This window comes from Colius striatus, chromosome 18 (assembly GCF_028858725.1).
Source record: "Colius striatus isolate bColStr4 chromosome 18, bColStr4.1.hap1, whole genome shotgun sequence".
In the NCBI taxonomy this organism is placed as follows: Eukaryota; Metazoa; Chordata; class Aves; order Coliiformes; family Coliidae; genus Colius; species Colius striatus.
In genome coordinates, this window is record NC_084776.1 from 5867898 (window position 1) to 5885216 (window position 17319).

Below are 17319 nucleotides of genomic sequence, written 5' to 3' on the forward strand. Positions count from 1 at the left end.
ATCCCTCCATGCAAGAAGCTCTTAGCATCAAGGTATATCCTCCACTTAAATACTTCCTAGTCCCTCCAGCCTTCAGACAGAATTATTGGAGGCAGATCCCTTGTCCAGTCACAGAGGCCAGTTTTTCTACTTGTCTATATCAATGATTTACTTTTAACTTTCAAAAATCCAATGAAATTCACCTGCTACATATGTTGTAAATGTAGGTGGATAGATTAAGGAGAAAACGATCTCACTGTAAAGTTAGCATCAACACACACAGCAATTATTAATGCTAGACACCATAAACTTGGCTGGATCTGCTTTAGGCTTCATAGTTACTAACAAGCAAAAATCATTGCATTAATGGAGTAGTGGAAATACAATAAAGCACTTTATTACCCCTAAAAGGCAGCATGTGGCATATAGACTCTGTGGGGTATTACCAGTGTCCTAGGAGCAGTTTCATTCATTCACATCCTGTGGCATATAATTATCTCAGACTATCCATGACCCTGCAGGTCCTCTATTAAAATGATCTTTTTGTTACAGAACGGTGTATACATTATTGAAGCACATTATTTTGATCACTGAAAATTGACATATTGTGCTCATTAGCCAGTAAGCATGAATAATTAATTTATGAGGTTTGCTCAAAGTTTTTTTCAGAGATCAGTCACTTAAGGGAAGTAAACAGGCAAAACTGCAGAGCAGTGAATGGGAAAGACTCTTACTGAAAATAGTGCTTTAAAAAGAAAACAAAAGCGTGTCGTGCCATATGCTAATACATGACACGTTACATTAAGCAGGTAAATAGGTTAATTGGATGCATTAACATAATTTCTTTTAAAAACCTTATCAACTTAGAAGATGAAAAGAATATTTTAATCTTTACTCTTCTCTCTTACATTTTACATTTTTTACACGGGCCTTTTTTAATCAAATATTGATGATGACGTCTGTTGTTCTTCAAAGCTCAGCAATCACGTTGCAGCTCCCTCCCAGTAACTGCTGCTGCATCCAAACACTGGTATTTCCTTATATTTATTTCCCTCCTCTCCATTTCTTTTTTATAAACACAACACAAGATCTGTTGGATTCTGGCCAGAAAATACACTCTGGATATTTTGTTTATCTGATGGCCTTGAAGCAACCTGCTGAGCCCACATCCCCCAAACACACAGCTCTAGACTGGAAACCTGATTCACTGATGCAACAGACCCCACAATTCCATCTCACAGCTGAAACCACCACTTCTGAAATCAAAGTCATAGATTACAGTCAGGTCAGACACACATACACACACATTAAAAGATTAGTTTTCATTTTCTTCCTGGCCGTGGAAGTCCCCGTGGTACATAGGTGAGAGCAAAATGGGATGGGCCAACATTGCTCTCTGCTGGCAGCAAGGAAAGCTTGCAGGAAACAACGAATTGGCCTTAAAAGTACCTTCAAAAATAAAACATGGAATACTTGGAATATGTCTTTATGTCTAAGGCCTTGAGACGTGTATAGGCTTATCTGAAGAAGACCATGATGTACAAGGTCAAGAAACATGCTATTCACTGCAGTCATGATTTTGAAATGATGTTTTACTAGCAGTGTTTCCACAATTTCTTTACTGTTGCATAAGATAATTGAGCATAAAGATGAAGGCAGGAAAAAATATTATGAAAAAAATAACTATCCCAATGTACAAATATTCATCAAAAGCACTTAAAATTGAATGCTCTAAACAACTGTTTAAAGACAATTCTTATGTGCGTGCATATGTCTTCAAATGTACTCACACAGAATACTTCAGAACAAGGATACCCTCAAAAGTTTGGAAAATCTATTGAACAACTGTCTGCCATTTGGTGATATCAATTTCCTCCTTAAGAGAAGACTTTGAAAACCAGGAATATTTTTTCTAAAGAGCTGTTTAATTGTTTAAAAGAATAACTTTGTAAAATCATTTTATTTTCCATCTTAGTTCCCCTCTAACAGGAGCTAGAAAATCAGACAGTGGCATAAAACTACTTCTGAAACTGACTGGATGCCATAAGCACAATATTCAAAAAATAAGTGTTCCTGTACAGGCACTGCTTTGAAATAAGGCAATGTAATTCTGCTGCAGACAGCTAAGCAGTGTGCCTTAGTAGGTTACATTTGAAATTCTAGTTTGATCTGATGCTTCATCACAGTCCCTAAAGTCAGATTTTGAATCACAGCCTTGCCCTGTAGTCTAGGTAAACTCTGTTTTCAAACCCTGAAGCAATCTGTGCTTTGCACAAGAGATATACAAGGTGCTTACTACAGTACAATCAATTTAAATCAATGAGGATAGAACTTCATATCACAGAGTATGGTCTGCTTGAAATACTATGAACAATAACCAGAAAAAGAGTAAATGAAAGGAACTTGCTTGAGGGACTCAGAAAACTTGACTCCGTTTGTCTCTGCACTTAGGTTCAGGTGGCCTGAACTTTGAGACCCATCAATGGCAGATGCTAGAAACTGTTTAATATTAATGTTCATGTTTTAATGTTTCCATGGAACACTTGTCTCTCCATGAACATGCCAGAGAGAAGAATGGAGCAGAAACCCAGTGGTATGTAACAGGTTGCTTAGAATCCATACTGCACTCAGTAGGTCACCTATTCCTGTTACTGTTACTGGCACTGACACTGAATGGCAGAAACCAGTCTGGCATTAGTAGTTCAGGTGCTGCTAATGGGATAGGAAAGCTCACCACTCCCTGAGTGTGAAGATCTGCTTTCCTGTTCTGATGGAATACAGGGCTCCAGGAGGAAAATCTAGAAGCCAGGTGGCAGACGATCGAAACTTGGTTATTGCAGGACATAAAACTGGGGCACTACGACACCTTCAAAACACTCTTCTATCCTTGGTGATTTGCTTCTCTACACAGTACTAGGCTTCTTCAGACTGTATCTATTTTCATCCTAAAGAAAGGCACATCTAATATTGCAGATAAGATCCAAGGACACCACAGCAGGCAGCCATACACAATTGATTTTCTTGCTTCCTTACATTCAGTGCTGCTCCACTGGCAGGTACTGATACAAGCTTAAAAATGTTCTTGTGACTAATCTTCAGACCACTCTTACCTGAATAAATCCAAAATACACCATCTCACTGTTTTGTAAAGGCTCCTAGGAAGCAGAGAGCCTGTGCTACCTCTTGAAGAAAGGTGACAGCAAACTGTAAACTTAGCATGGGGCTGAAAGGCAAAGAATCCATCTCATCTCCTTCTCCTTTCCTTTTGCATTCCCTGCTTACATTTCTAGCATGATTTCACCCTGAAACAGACTTCTTTCTCTGTCACTTCTCCTGCTCAGGGTTTTGAAGGCTATTTTAACACAGACTGTAATGTAGAGATATAGGCCACAGAGGAAGTTCTGAAAAAGATTTAGTTCAAGACTAGCTGTAGAAGAAAAGATGAAGGGAACAAGATGAACAGTTAACTAGGACAAAACAAAAATTCTTCCACAAATGCAATGTGTTAAAGAACATCATTAGGAAAAAATGCTTTGGGATTGTTCTTTTTTTTCCTAATGGTCATAAAAATCTGTAGAGTTTCAAGATAAACAAGCATCAAAGAGTTTGTGTTTATTAAGAGTGTATTTTTATTGACTTTGCTTGCATGCCAGCCTTCAAAAAGCAGAATTGGGACATTTTTCGTGATCACAGGACCAACAAGTTGTAGACAGATAGCACATGAGTATTCAGACCTTACTTAGAAACGTAGTACAGAATATATTAGCAGCATATGCCTGTGTGGCTTTCTTGCATCAAGATAAAGACAGAGAATAATGCTGCTGGGGAATTATGAGCACAAAGCTCTGTGAAGCAAGAATTAAAAGTAATGAGATTAAATAGAAAATAACTACATCAGGAATATGTTAATAATTTAATTAAAGCCTACCAAAGTTGAACTATTCCTCAATTAAGGTTGAAGCCCATCAACATGCTCTGTTCTGCGTGAGGATTTTGCTGCAGGTGAAATTACCTGTTTGGAAATTGTTGCTAACGTATGAGGAAAAGAGACCAACTGAGAATGTGGTATGATCTTCAACTTCGACAATGTTGGACTTCACTGTTTTCTCAGCTAGGCTTACTGATTTTTTAATCAATGTTTAATGCAGTCTCTTTTATAGTGTGTAAGATAAATGTGATTATTGATCCTTTTAAAAAACAGAAGGGCAAGATTTACCACTCTTTTTTCCCCCAAATTTTTTTTTTTTGCTATATTTTCATCTTTATATAAGTTTTGAATGAAACAGAAACACAGAACAAAAAGGTTACTTGTTAGCAGAGTAAGAAGGCCATCAGTGTGAAAGCTTAGCACCAAAGATTAGCTTGATGCATTAAGAGTTGTATAGATCTTAACAGATCTTTTATATTATCTGTTTAAACAGCCCTAAAACATTTTATCCAAAGTTAGGTTCACATAGTGAATAAGATTAAATGCATTGGAAGACAAACTTTTTTCTTGCATCATTTTTGCATGACACTTTCTTACTGAGTATAATGTACTTATGGACATTGAGATTGCAAAGAGAAGACAATTGCACTTTTGAGATACTCTGTCCTAACAACAGTACATGGTTATACTTGAAAAGTACACTTTTACAGGTGATAAGATATTGTGTTTGTATATAAAAACAAACAATCTCTGGAACAGCAGTAATTTCACATAGTGTTATGGTGGTCCTTCACATAAACAAGCACAATCTACTGGGCAATCTGAGCAAGTCAGAACTCTCCAGAAATTTAAAAGAAAAAAGTGGTTCCTGAATATTTCCATCTTTCCTTCAGATATAATCTAATGGCAAATACGAGACACTTCTGTTCTTGTAGCAAGTGCCCATAAAGAGGTGCCTATTAAAAGTTGCTAGTAATGGTATGCAAAATGGTATGTGTTGACACACTCAATAAAAGAAATGAGTATGTCCTGAAGGTGCAGTTTGGTCCTGAATCTGGACAAGTATATGCAGCTACTTTTCCCTTAGGCACACATTTACAAGAAAACTAGTGCTTCACTTAAACCTAAGAAGGTAGATAAAAAGGCAAGAAACTGCATTTTCTTATAGAAGATCTTGGATTCTGTCCTTCCTGGTGAGAAGCCTGTACGCCCATGAGGGAGATTTCTACAGTCTCACTTCAAGTGTTCACCCCTCCCTGCAGGTCAGCAATGAGGCATGTCAGATACTTCATTGCATTCTGGTATTCTTCAGCTGCAGTTAGGTAGGGAAATGCTGGTTTAAAATGGTCAATACAATCTCATTACAAGCACTGCATTTTTATGAGAGGGAAATGAGAAAGATGGATCTTACTCCTATTCATGAACTTGCCTCTTATCGTTTCCCCTCTGTGCTCTACAGAGTTATTTGATTCATATTAGGGGTTATTTGATTCATAAAAGGGTCACTTTTACCTTGAGAGAGAAAATGATGATAACCTAATTTGAGATTTGTACCAATTTAAGTAAGAAAATAGATTCTGAATATTTTGTATAGCTGCTAAATTTAACTGAGTGTTCAGTGAAGCAAGTTTCCAAATGTGAATGAGAGGCTTTCAACCATTTTTCCCTATTTGTTTTTAAACTACATTTGTTATTATGATTAGCCATTTTGTGTCTTTCATATGCAGTGTACTGAAACTGAATTCAATAAACTGACCTTATTCTACCTATTAAATTAAACTTAGTATTTAATTATTATGCATAAGTCAAGCTGAAAAACTAAGGAGCATTTATAAATGTGATCATTGTGTTTTATTTGCAATGATAGGAAGGTGTGTGATTATTGCTTTTCATAAGAAATTTATTACTGCTTATTTTCAATTGGAATAAACACAAAACCCACAATATTTATATCAAAGTTAAAAAAACCCCACAATAATCAAAAGCTGTTTAAACTTATCCATCCAGTTCTATGGCACAGTCTGTTCAGGACAACTTTTTACAACATACTGTGCAAAAAAAAAAACCCCAGGTCATTTAAACTCAGTAATTGGTATTACAGATAAAATGACACTGCAGCAATGTTAATTACCATACTGCTGATGTAGTATAGGATATAATACATAATAGTCATGTCTTTAATTTTAAATTGAAGTGCAACAAAGCATATTATTGCTACACTTCCTCTTCTTAAAGTAAATGGATGTTATTCAAGTGTACCATTTGTATCCATGCAGAATGTTTTTAAATAAATCACAATGCTACTATAACTCAAACTGGCACATTTCACTTTCTAATGGCATAAATTAAGAAACCCCTTGCTATAGGAACTTTTCCTGTGACAGTGGAAGTAATGACAGAATTATATTCAATATAAAAAATTTCCACAATCATTTCTTTTTCATTACAGCAGCTGTAAATCAGAAGAACAACATTCAGTCTTTAAAAATAAAGATGAATCTTGAAGTGCATTACAGCTATTTGAAGTGTAGTCAGAACTGGAGATCAATGATCAAATTGCAATTAATTCTGTACTACTATGGTTAAAATATCTGACAATTTTAAGCATAAAGTATTCATAACAAAACAAAGAGACTTGCAGAGGAGGACAATGAAAGTTTTTACCTGCAGCTCCAGTAAAAGTAGGGCTCTCTATGAATAATTGCATCTCTGCTTTTTACAGCACCTTGACTTTTGGGTAACTTTGTTATAAATATTAAAAGAAGGAAAACTGAGTTAAATTTCAGATTTGTTCAAGTATACTTAAATAATTTATGTCAGCTGAAATGTTCCCATATTCAGTGCAGAAACGTTGCAATCAATCCATTATTCAGACCTTGCATAAAAAAATATTCTAAAAGCCTACTTATTTAGAAGCATAATAACTCTATTCACTGTGTTAACCATCTGCCCCTGGCTAAAATATGTACACATGGATTTAGCAAAATATTTGAATATACAGTATAAGATTCAAAGCAGACATTGAAGTATAAACTCAGGTTGTGTATTTCATCTCACAAAAATAAGATGTATTTCTATCTTTACATGAAGGTGTGTAAAGAGCAAAATCTCAAAGTGTGTGGAACTAGTTTATAAGATTTACAAAATTGTTTGAAGAAATGCTTTTTGTCCTCCCCTGTTTTGTTTAGGTCAGTGGGACGATGTATAACACAGGGAGACATGTATCTCTCCGATTAGACAAAGAGCATTTGGTCAACATCTCTGGAGGACCGATGACGTACAGTCACCGCTTAGAGGAAATCCGGTTACACTTTGGAAGTGAAGATAGCCAGGGATCAGAGCACCTGCTCAACGGACAGGCTTTCTCTGGGGAGGTATGTTACCCTGTTTGGAGCTGCAAATGAATCAGTATGAATTACTCACTTTCCATTTTCCTGAAGGTATTTGCAATTTGTACTCTTTTTCCACCCCCATCCCCCCCCCACCACCACCACCCCTTCCTTATCCATTCTGAAAATCAGGGAATTGCTGTGTTGTTTGGGGTTTTTTTGGCTGATGCACTGAAAATTGTGTGGCTCCTATCCAAAAAGGAAACTGTTGTGTTGATTGTATGCATAGATCCACTATGTTCTCATATCATTACTTACAAAGTAATCTAGTGTCTTTTGGTGGGCCCTTCATACCCTTAGTGAACCCGAGTACAAGATGAACCACATAGTGATACCAAAAGTGCTTCAAGTTCTTTGAAAAGTGCTGCTTTTGCTACTCACTGGTCTGTAACACTTTGGGTATCACTCTGCCTTTCATATATGTAAAAAGAAGGTGATAGTTTTAGAGGGGGTTCCACAGAAGTCTGTTGGTCTGCTCAAGAAATAAAGTTTACTCCACAAGTAAACTCTGGCAGAATTGGTACTTGCTTTGCATTTTAAAAACAGATGTAATTGTCCCAGGAAAGATCCATAATTTAATGATGCTGATTGATATTGCTGGATGTCCCATTGCTTTTGCTGGATAAATATTTTAGTCTTGTATATGGAATACTTTTGCAAGAGGTGTCGTAAATTTTCCAGACTTTCAGGTAGACAAAGCAGAATCTTTCCATACACTTCTTATGTAGAAACATTTTTACATAGAAAAGGTAGATGGGTTTTGCAGTGCCCCATCCTTCTTTGAACTCTCCAGCATGCAGCTGGATTCCACAAATCTTAACAAATAAAATAATGCTTCAGAATACCTGTACATTATTGTAGGGATGATTTTTAAAGACAGTCTAGGCATGCTTCTTACCATTCTCTCAGAAGACCAAAATGAATTGTTTTACATAAGACAGCAGTTATTTTCTTGGAGATGAATAATCAAATTACCATCTGTACTATCACAGGCTCTGGTGGTGAGTCAGTTAATGCATCGTGCCTTTTTTCTGGCACTGTGCAACAACAGTTATTTAAGAGTAGGAAATTAATTGCAGAGTTGTCAAATGATGGTATTATAATTGATGGTAATCATTTGCTTTGTTTTTATAAGCTACATAGATGTATAATATGGCCAGTGGCTGCTTTTTCATGAAATTATTCATGTCTTACACAACTGATTTCTGGTTGCCTTCATTAACTTCTGTGATAAGTGAACATACAATGCATCATTCTTTTAAGAGCTGAAAATATGCTCTAGTAAATCAGGTCTTTGCTTTGCCATTCAGGTTTACAGAAGACCAATATTCAAACAAAAGCAAGTTAACTGAATAAGAAAGCACAAATCTGGTTGAAACATACCATTGCACTTGACATGGTATATCAGTATCATTTCAGATGGTTTTAAAAGAGCGTTTATGTTACAAATTCATCAATCATAGACTAGAACAAAAGGTAAAAATGCAGAGCATCGTTTTGCAATACTTAATACTTAACTAGGCTCTTCTGGTTTTGAAAATGGGAGTTTCAAAGTACTACTAATATTTGATATTTCCTAACAGACACCTCAAGTTTTTCTTAATAGAAGCAGAAAATCTAAAACCTAGCTAAGTGGAAACTTCTGTCAGTCAGTTGGTCATGCACAACTGGAGCTGCAATATACACAGGATTCATCTAGTTATCTGAATTCCTCCTGCAGTGAAGAGAAAGAAATTAGCGTCTTCAGAGGATGATCATTTCTGATCATCAGAGGTGCATCTCTCAGGACAGGACAAATCACTCTGTGGAGGTGCATCTCCCTTGACAACAGAGCAGAGGTAAACAACAGGCCAAGTAGCTTAGACTATACACCTTGTTTTCAGATAGTGAGGTGAATTCTGTCCTTTGAGGATGCGTTTATCAAAGTTTCAGATAGCTCCTTTGGGCAGCTGGATAGGTAAGTTCCAATAAGATCAAGTATTAATTACTAATTTGAACCTATATCTGCACAGTTAAGTCAAAGTTATAGAGCACATCCTATTTCAAAGTGCAAGTACAGGTTCTAATCAATCATGCTGAATAGCACGGCTGCAAATTTTCAGTGGAGGACAGCAAACAATGTTCTTAGAATATACATCCACCCATACAAGTGCTGTCTGTATAAACAAGTGATTTTCAATAAGCTCCCAGAAACTGTAGTTAGAAAATTGTGATCAAGGTAGCAGACTTTATGATAGAGTACACGTCTTTATAATGCAATGTATGCTTTCAAGACTGTTGCTGCTAATTACTATTCACTTCTGCATAGGCTAATGCTGTCAGAGGAGACGGGATGAAGAAAAATAACTGCATAAGTGCATTAGTTTAATTTAGCTAATGCAGGTAAGAATAGTAATGAGTATTTGCTGGCTTAGGTTTAGCAAGTGTAGACAACCAGAGAAAAATCATTACAGGATTACACTATTTGACTGCTAATTGCACACCAGCTCCCATGACACTGTCTTGTTACTGCTATTGTTATTCATGTTGGACTCACCCACTGTGTGTTTTACTGAAACTTCTGTTTTGCTGTGGAAACATTTCCCAAGGATGAAGTTACCCAAGAAGCATGGAACATTCCAGTAGACCACAATCAGATTATTCTTACTCCTCCTTCCCTCCACTCCCACATCCACACCCTCATTTTCACTGAAGTCTCCAATGCATGTTCAAGTCAGCACATGGCAGAGAGAGAAGGGCAACCTGACGAGAGGTCAGAGGAGAGAGCAGTACCTCACCACCCTCACAGCACTGGCAAGCTACTCAATTGGCTCAAAAAAGACCTAAATCCAAGTGCAGACAAGGCAGAAGCTTTTAAGCAACCCCAATATCTTTTGAATCAGTTGCAATGTTCTTTACACATTTGTAAATCCCACCAAACATCCCTACAAAGAAAGAAGTTTCTTCTTAGGGACTTTTTTTGCCTAGTGAATATGTCCTGCATTGGGCAAGCACTCAGAGCAAGCTAGAAGACACTGGAGTGGTACCATGGCACAAAAAAACGATCTAGAAATAGTAAATTTCTTCAAAATATACCGTGGTCTGAATGATACTAAGAGGCTTTTAGTTTCCAAGCTTTAATGTTTAACTAGGTGTTAAAGACTGTCAAGAGAGAACTCTACAATTATCTGGTTACCTTTTAGCCCCTAATTATCACTTTAGAAGGCAGAATAACTAAACTAATGCTTAAATAGTATGATTGTAAGGGCTTTAAAACTGTGTATCAGATTATCATCAATATGCTTGGCACTCCTAACACAGAAAGGCAGGCTTTGGTATTCTTAAATAAACAAAGTGTTTACTTGCCCCTCTGATGCCTACCTACTTGAGCATGTTTAATTCCTTTCCTTCACATAAGCATCCAACTGCATTATAATGATTCAAAGAAAATCTTGGCTCAAGCCAAGTCCCCAGCTAAGATACTAATAACGTGTGTCTTCTAATGTCTCTATGCAAAACAGCTTTTAATGCTTCAGAATCCATATCATTTAATGAGAAAGACCATCTTCCTTCCCAACAGTAGGAGTGAAAAATACAGCAGAATTTACCATAGTGCTGTTGTTCAGGCACTGTCCACCTTTCAAAATGAAAAGATAACAACATCCAAAAGGTTCATGGTGAAAATGAGATCCTTTAACTTTACCATATAATAAAGTCATAAAAATCCATACCCTTTTTTTTTATTTTCCTAAGCAGAAAAAAGAATAATGTGCTATAGGAGACGTCTGACCACATTATGGCTGTGCACTGCAGTAGCCTTATCAGTGTAAAGGCAGAAAGTCAAGGAGCTTAATTATTTGGGTTTATGCACTTTTCACAAACTCAATGGCTGGAGACTTTCAAAAAACAGACCATAGTCCACAGCACATGAAGAAAAATAGTTTTCTTCTTCTCTGCCCACCAAGTCACCCTTGGAAAACCCTTTGAGAGAGGTTATAAACACACAATTATTTCATCTGCTATATAAGTAAAAAGAAGGCCAGAATGGTATCTAGATAAATGAATACAAGTTGCAAGCTATACACAATATGGAACTGAGATTTACTTTTTCTTCTGCTAAAAGCCACTGAGAAAACTGAATCAAATACAAGAAAATGGGAATCCAAGGGGAAGGCCAGAAATTCTGAAACACCAGCCTTCTCCTACTGCAATTTCTTCATCTGCAGGCATAGTCTATGTGAGTAGGAAATTTCCAGTGATAGTAAAGGATTACTTATCAGAGAGATCAGTGTTGCAAATCCAACTTCTGATATTTTTAGAAGCAGGACTGTCAGATAGCCTATGAGAAGCATCCAGCCAGCTGGAATAATTTAATCCAGCCTGCTGTAGAATTAGTCTGAATTGTTAAATCAGAAACAGTGGCTCTGTCACTGAGACCTTCTGTACACCTTTGACTTGCCTGTGTGGTTCCAAGTAACCTCCTCAAAACTCCTCATGTTGATATTGTTTATAAAAGAATCAAAAAAAAAGAAACAAAAACCCACCACAAAACAACCAAAACCCACAAAGCTTTTACTGGAATCAAGTACCATGTATGAACTATGACTTTAGTTATGTTGGCAAAATAGAGCAAGTAATGGCCAATTAGCATGTCGAAAGAAACAGCAAAGTACAGGCCAACTCTATGTTGTATTGCTTGTTGGAAACCATTTACATCTCTTATTTGATAAGGTCCCCAACTCCTTCCCAAAATTTTCATCACCAAGAAGGTGAATGTTCAGTTGTGCCTCCCCCATGACATTTGGCTGAGGACTCTGCCTCTTTTTCTAACCTCTCATTTATGCAAAAAAAGCCCCTGTTCTCTCCACACTGTTCCCTACACTTACTTGATATTTAGATTCTTCTCCCAGGTCTGTTTTTCTGGTTTGTTCTCTATACAAAGCCTCACTGATGTGAGGATATGTGAGTCCAACATGACTCTTCATCAAATTGTACTAGCACATAGTCTTTCCTCTTCCTCAGGAAAGGAGTTTTAAAACAGCTAGCAATGTCCCTTAGCAGAGAAGACAGGAGTCTGCTGCTTCTTCACAGCCACATTCCTACAGGTGGTTACAACACCAAAGCAGAGCAAGCCCCTACTACACCTTTTAATGGTGGCACTCCTGCCAACAGCTCACAGAAGGAAGTTTGAAATTCAAAACTGTCAGGTGCCACAGCCCATCTGTATTACATTTTGGAGGCTTTATTGGAAATGGTGCTGGTCATTTTTAAGTATTCCAGCCAACAGATAAGTTTGCCCTACTCCGGTGCTTATTAATGTTGAAAAATAAGCCTCTGAGGAAAGTACCAGATGAGGAAACACATGTCTAATGAAAGGGTGGTTTAGTAAAATCTCTATAACCTTCAGATTAACGTTCAGCTTCAGAGGAGAAAGTCAATAGGATAATGAATTAAATTACTGTAGGAATAGAATATAAATCAGGAAAAGATGGTGATGTTGTCATCACTAAGGCATGGCTATTCATGTAATTAAAAATCCCTGGGAGATAAACATGTGCATTCATTGCAAGATTGCACCTCTGTCCACTCTAAAGATTACAGGTGGCTTCACACAAATTTTTATAACATATTCATCCCCACAATAAAAGCATAGTTAAAGTCCAAAAGACATTTATTGTGCTTTTCTAAATCAAAATCAATTTTATATTTTAAGTTAAACTGGGTTTTATTGCCAGTTAATATAACAGTAAATAGGATTTAGCAGTGTATTAGCACTGATTGAGGGATATTCACACCTGCTTGTGGTCTGTTAGTTTAAGTGCTCTGAACCATACCATGGAAATTCTTTTCCACCCTCTATTGACTTTCTAAGGAAAGCAGGCTCTTTAATACAGATGTGGCTTAGGCTGCCTTGTCTGTCCCCTCTCCAAAACTACATGGAGATGAAATGGCCACCTCTCCCTCTGGAAAACAGAGCCCTTCAGATTTAAAAGCATGGACCTTAGGAAAAAAATTAAAAGTAGGTCCAAGGAAGAACACTACTGAGATAATCTAGACAACAAAGCTTGCAGGGAGCCATACTTGGAAACCTGGTATTTTATGAAGTGAATCTTATCAAAAACATTTTTAAGAAAAATGAGATAATAAATCAAGATACTAAGCAAAAGATTTCCTGATGAAAGAGTGATGAAAGTGTTGAGGCTAACACACTTACTGTGCCTGCAACCAGCAGTAAAGTAGTAGGTGTCAGTAGGACAGTATGAACAGAATAGGAAGATAAAAGGAAATGCTTTATTTTACAGTGTATTTTTCTGTCAGATATAGACCATATTGTTCAAGAAGCACTACATGAAGTAATACACAATAATCCACTATAGTCTCTTTGTACAAACATGTAATTTAGATTACACAGCCTGTTAAACTATCTGACTGTGGCCTCACTTCGAGGACTGCAGCTGAGAGTGAGCAGAAGATAGAGGAGCAATCAAAATGCTCTGAGATTCCTGAGCAAAACAGAACACCTGAACGTCCACTAGCCACACTCCTGCAAGTCAGCTCAGCACCAGCCTTCTGCCTGAACCTGAATACTCTCAATTAAAATGAAGGATAGGAGAGTTTGGGGTGCATAGCGATGGAATGAGTAAACTTATCCCCCAGTGGCTATGTAGGAATATATAAAGGAACAAGATACAAAACATAAAATATCTGCAGGTTTCATAACATACTGCAAATAGCTTCCAAAAATCTAATACTGAAACCTGAATGCTAGTTTTCATTTGCCAGATTTCTCATATTATTTTGTTCTGACTCTTACAATCTTAGATTTCTTAAACAATTCAGTGCATCTAAGTTACAAACATTTAGCTGTTACTTTGTTGACAGATAAGAAATAGGTCTGCAGATAAAAATGCAAACTGATTTCTGTACCTAATTCCATCTGTTTGATTAAATATTCCACTAGATATTTGTTGCAGTTCTGTTGTGGGAGATTTTTGGTCTTATATACGCTTGTATGAACTATGGACAGGATTGTGGAGAGGGGAGGGAACAGAGAGGAATTCCTTGAAAACAAAAGCTGCAAATGGGTGAAAATCCAGGCAGTCACTGGACCATCTAAACATCCATGGCTACATGGCAGTAATAAGAATTTTAAAGCACCAGTCAGAATAACTCGTTGAGGTGCAGTTATTTTGTAAGCAGCAAATGGGCAATATTTAAAATGCAGTCAGCATTTCTTATTGAGGAAGCCTTTCCCTTTGAACTACTCCATTGGAAACCACAAGAAAGATGACTTTCCAGGAATATGGAACAGAAATTTTTTGTGCTGTGTTTTACATCAAAAAGCAGTAAACTTCCTACACTAGCTATGTGCTAAAAATGCAGCTTAATCCTTAGTGACCTTCAAAAGCAGTTTCATCTTTAACACTTTTGCAGTGGAATGGTTGACTTTTAACTTATGTTCCTTCCTGTATTTTTTTGGCTAGACAATCATCTCCAAGTCGTGGGTAATATACAGTTGTTAAATAACAAATCCCAAACTCGATAGCCAGGAGAGTTATAAAATCAAGCAAAGATGTAGCAACTATAAATCCTTGATCATAAATATATAAATAGAAAAAAACACACAGCAAGTAAAACTCATTTTTATATGAATGGCTTCATTGCTAGGCAGTGCCAGTATACTCCTGCAGTCAACAGTCTTACATTTAGCGCTGTTGTAGTCATACTGCCATTTCTAAAGGAAAATTAGATTCTATAAATAGCCTGGTTTATCCTTCCCTTAGGAAAAACACCTTAATTACACAAATCAACTTACATAATGTCCAAATTTTATATCAGCAATAAAGACTTTTACTTCATGTATAATCAGCTTCTCATATAATAAACACCATTATTATTTTTCCACCTTTCTAAACCTTGAAATATAAATTAGGGTTGTGACTTATTTTTTTGCAAGGGGAAGAATTTACAGTTCATACTACAGGTCTAAGAGTGCATTTTATGATAGCACAGATAAAACTGGAGAAGTTTAATGGTTTTATTTGAAGCAAATTGTAATAAGATGTTTCTCTTGCTGTATAAGCCACAGAAGTTTAGTTATTGCACCAACAGGGAGTCAGGTTTGGATCTAGATACTCTTAAGGCTCTTCACAGAATACAAATGAAGAACAAGGTACAAGGGGAGAATTACATCTTTCCTTCTTTTAGCAGAAAGACTAACAATAACAAATAATTGAAAGGAACAGTCATTTAATTTTATAATCCAAAAAATTCATCAGATACCATCTGGAGTTTGAATGATGCTTCAGAACAAGTGTTTAACTGCTTATAAAATTTGAGACTAAATTTCAGGTACCCAAGTAGGATTTTGAACTCGGTTTTAGGTTCAAACTTTTAAATTTTATCAGATCACTGAGGTATTTCTGTAGTCATTGCAGGTGAAAAGTTACATTCCACTGTCACATCAAAGAAATGAAGGACCACAGAAGTATTTTAGTATCTTTTCATTTTGATTATTTAGACATGGTAAAATTGCCTGAAACAATGTACATGAACTCTTTCTGGAATAACTGAATATGTTAAAATTTCAGACAAAAATGATACAAAAATCACCTGATTTCTGTAGATTACTAATTGGTTTCTAGAAAGCATTGTTAAATATTTAAGTATTTCAAAACATAATGTTGAACATATGATGCTGATAATATAATGTTGAAGGGAGTTACTCTTAAAGGCTGTTAAATTAGGGGGCCAGTTACTACACAGCACTGAAGTTCTCTTCATTATTTCTGCTGATCCAAGCTCCAGAGAGAAGACTGTCTGCTACATACTGAAATTTAAGAAACCATACAGGCAGATTGTTACTGGTTTGGGGGTTTTTTTTCCTCTTTTTTGTTATCTACACATATGTGGGCATTCCTTGCCAGAAAACTTTCCTTCTTTGGAAACTATTTTTCTGATTCTTATGAGCTACCCATCCATTAGCAGAATTCTAGGAGCTGTCCAAACAAATTGCAAGCTCTATGACAATGTCAGCTTATACTAATGTAGCACAGCAAAATATCTGCTGCGTGGAACAATAAATATTGAATTTCTTAGATACTGAGTGAAACAGATCCGTTTAGTAATAAATATATTTTTGCACATGTTTACTTTTCAGTTACCAACTGTTCTCTTGTTGAGGGGGGAGGGAGAAGTGGAAGAGAGTGTCAGCGTACTGAGAGCACAGTCTGTCACTGACTATAATCTAAATCCCTTTGGTGACTCAGTTTTAAAATCCAGCATCATAAAGCAATAAGGTGGAGTTTTTCTGCTTAGAGTAGCAGCTGTAGGATTTGCTCTTTTAAACCTCTGGGACATTAAAACATTCAGCACTCTAAACCTCCAGTGTCACTTACGAAGTATTCACTCTGCATCATTCCAAATTGTTACCATTTACTCAGGGTGACTTTATTTGCTGCAGGATGATTCTTCTGGAATTAAAGAGTCATTTACCTCTGCAGCCAAAAAAAAGCTATTCTCATTTTGAAATGGGTTTTATGCTACTTGATAATGATTTTTCCATTACACTTCTTGTAAATTTTAACTTTTTTTCCCCAAATATATTTAACATAACATTTCAGATAAAGGAGGAATGGGACTAACTGTAAAAGCAACAGTGCACAGTTACTGTAAACATTACCCTACAAAACTCTCATGAAGGCAATAGACTTTAGTCTGAGGTAAAACTATGATTTGTTATTTAAATACTGTGGACATCAGGCTAAAAAAAGAGAAACATAATACCCTTTTAGCCCAGTCTCTCTTAAGACAGTACCAGCCTGTGTGCTGGAGGATGAATGCTGGCAACCAAGTCATTAACAGGAGAGTGCAGAGTTAATAAGAGATAAGATGCAACACTTGAAGATACTGATCCATCACCAGCAAACACAGGAAAGTTCCTCAGGCACTTTCATGTTCAGTGTTGAGCACTCACGCAACCACATGTGTTTTGATTGCAACAACCTCTTTAATGCCTAAGTGGAGTCAAACCAAACTAGTTCT

At 36.6% G+C, this 17319-nt stretch overlaps 1 protein-coding gene across 1 annotated transcript in view; it reads left to right on the forward strand.

Moving 5' to 3' along the window:
* The window catches only part of CA10 (carbonic anhydrase 10), a 177514-nt gene that overhangs the window by 132802 nt on the left and 27393 nt on the right, over positions 1-17319 (forward strand). Inside the window, exon 6 of the mRNA XM_062010890.1 lies at positions 7096-7281. Within this exon, the coding sequence (XP_061866874.1) occupies positions 7096-7281 (186 nt within the window). The remainder of the gene's footprint in view (positions 1-7095; positions 7282-17319) is intronic.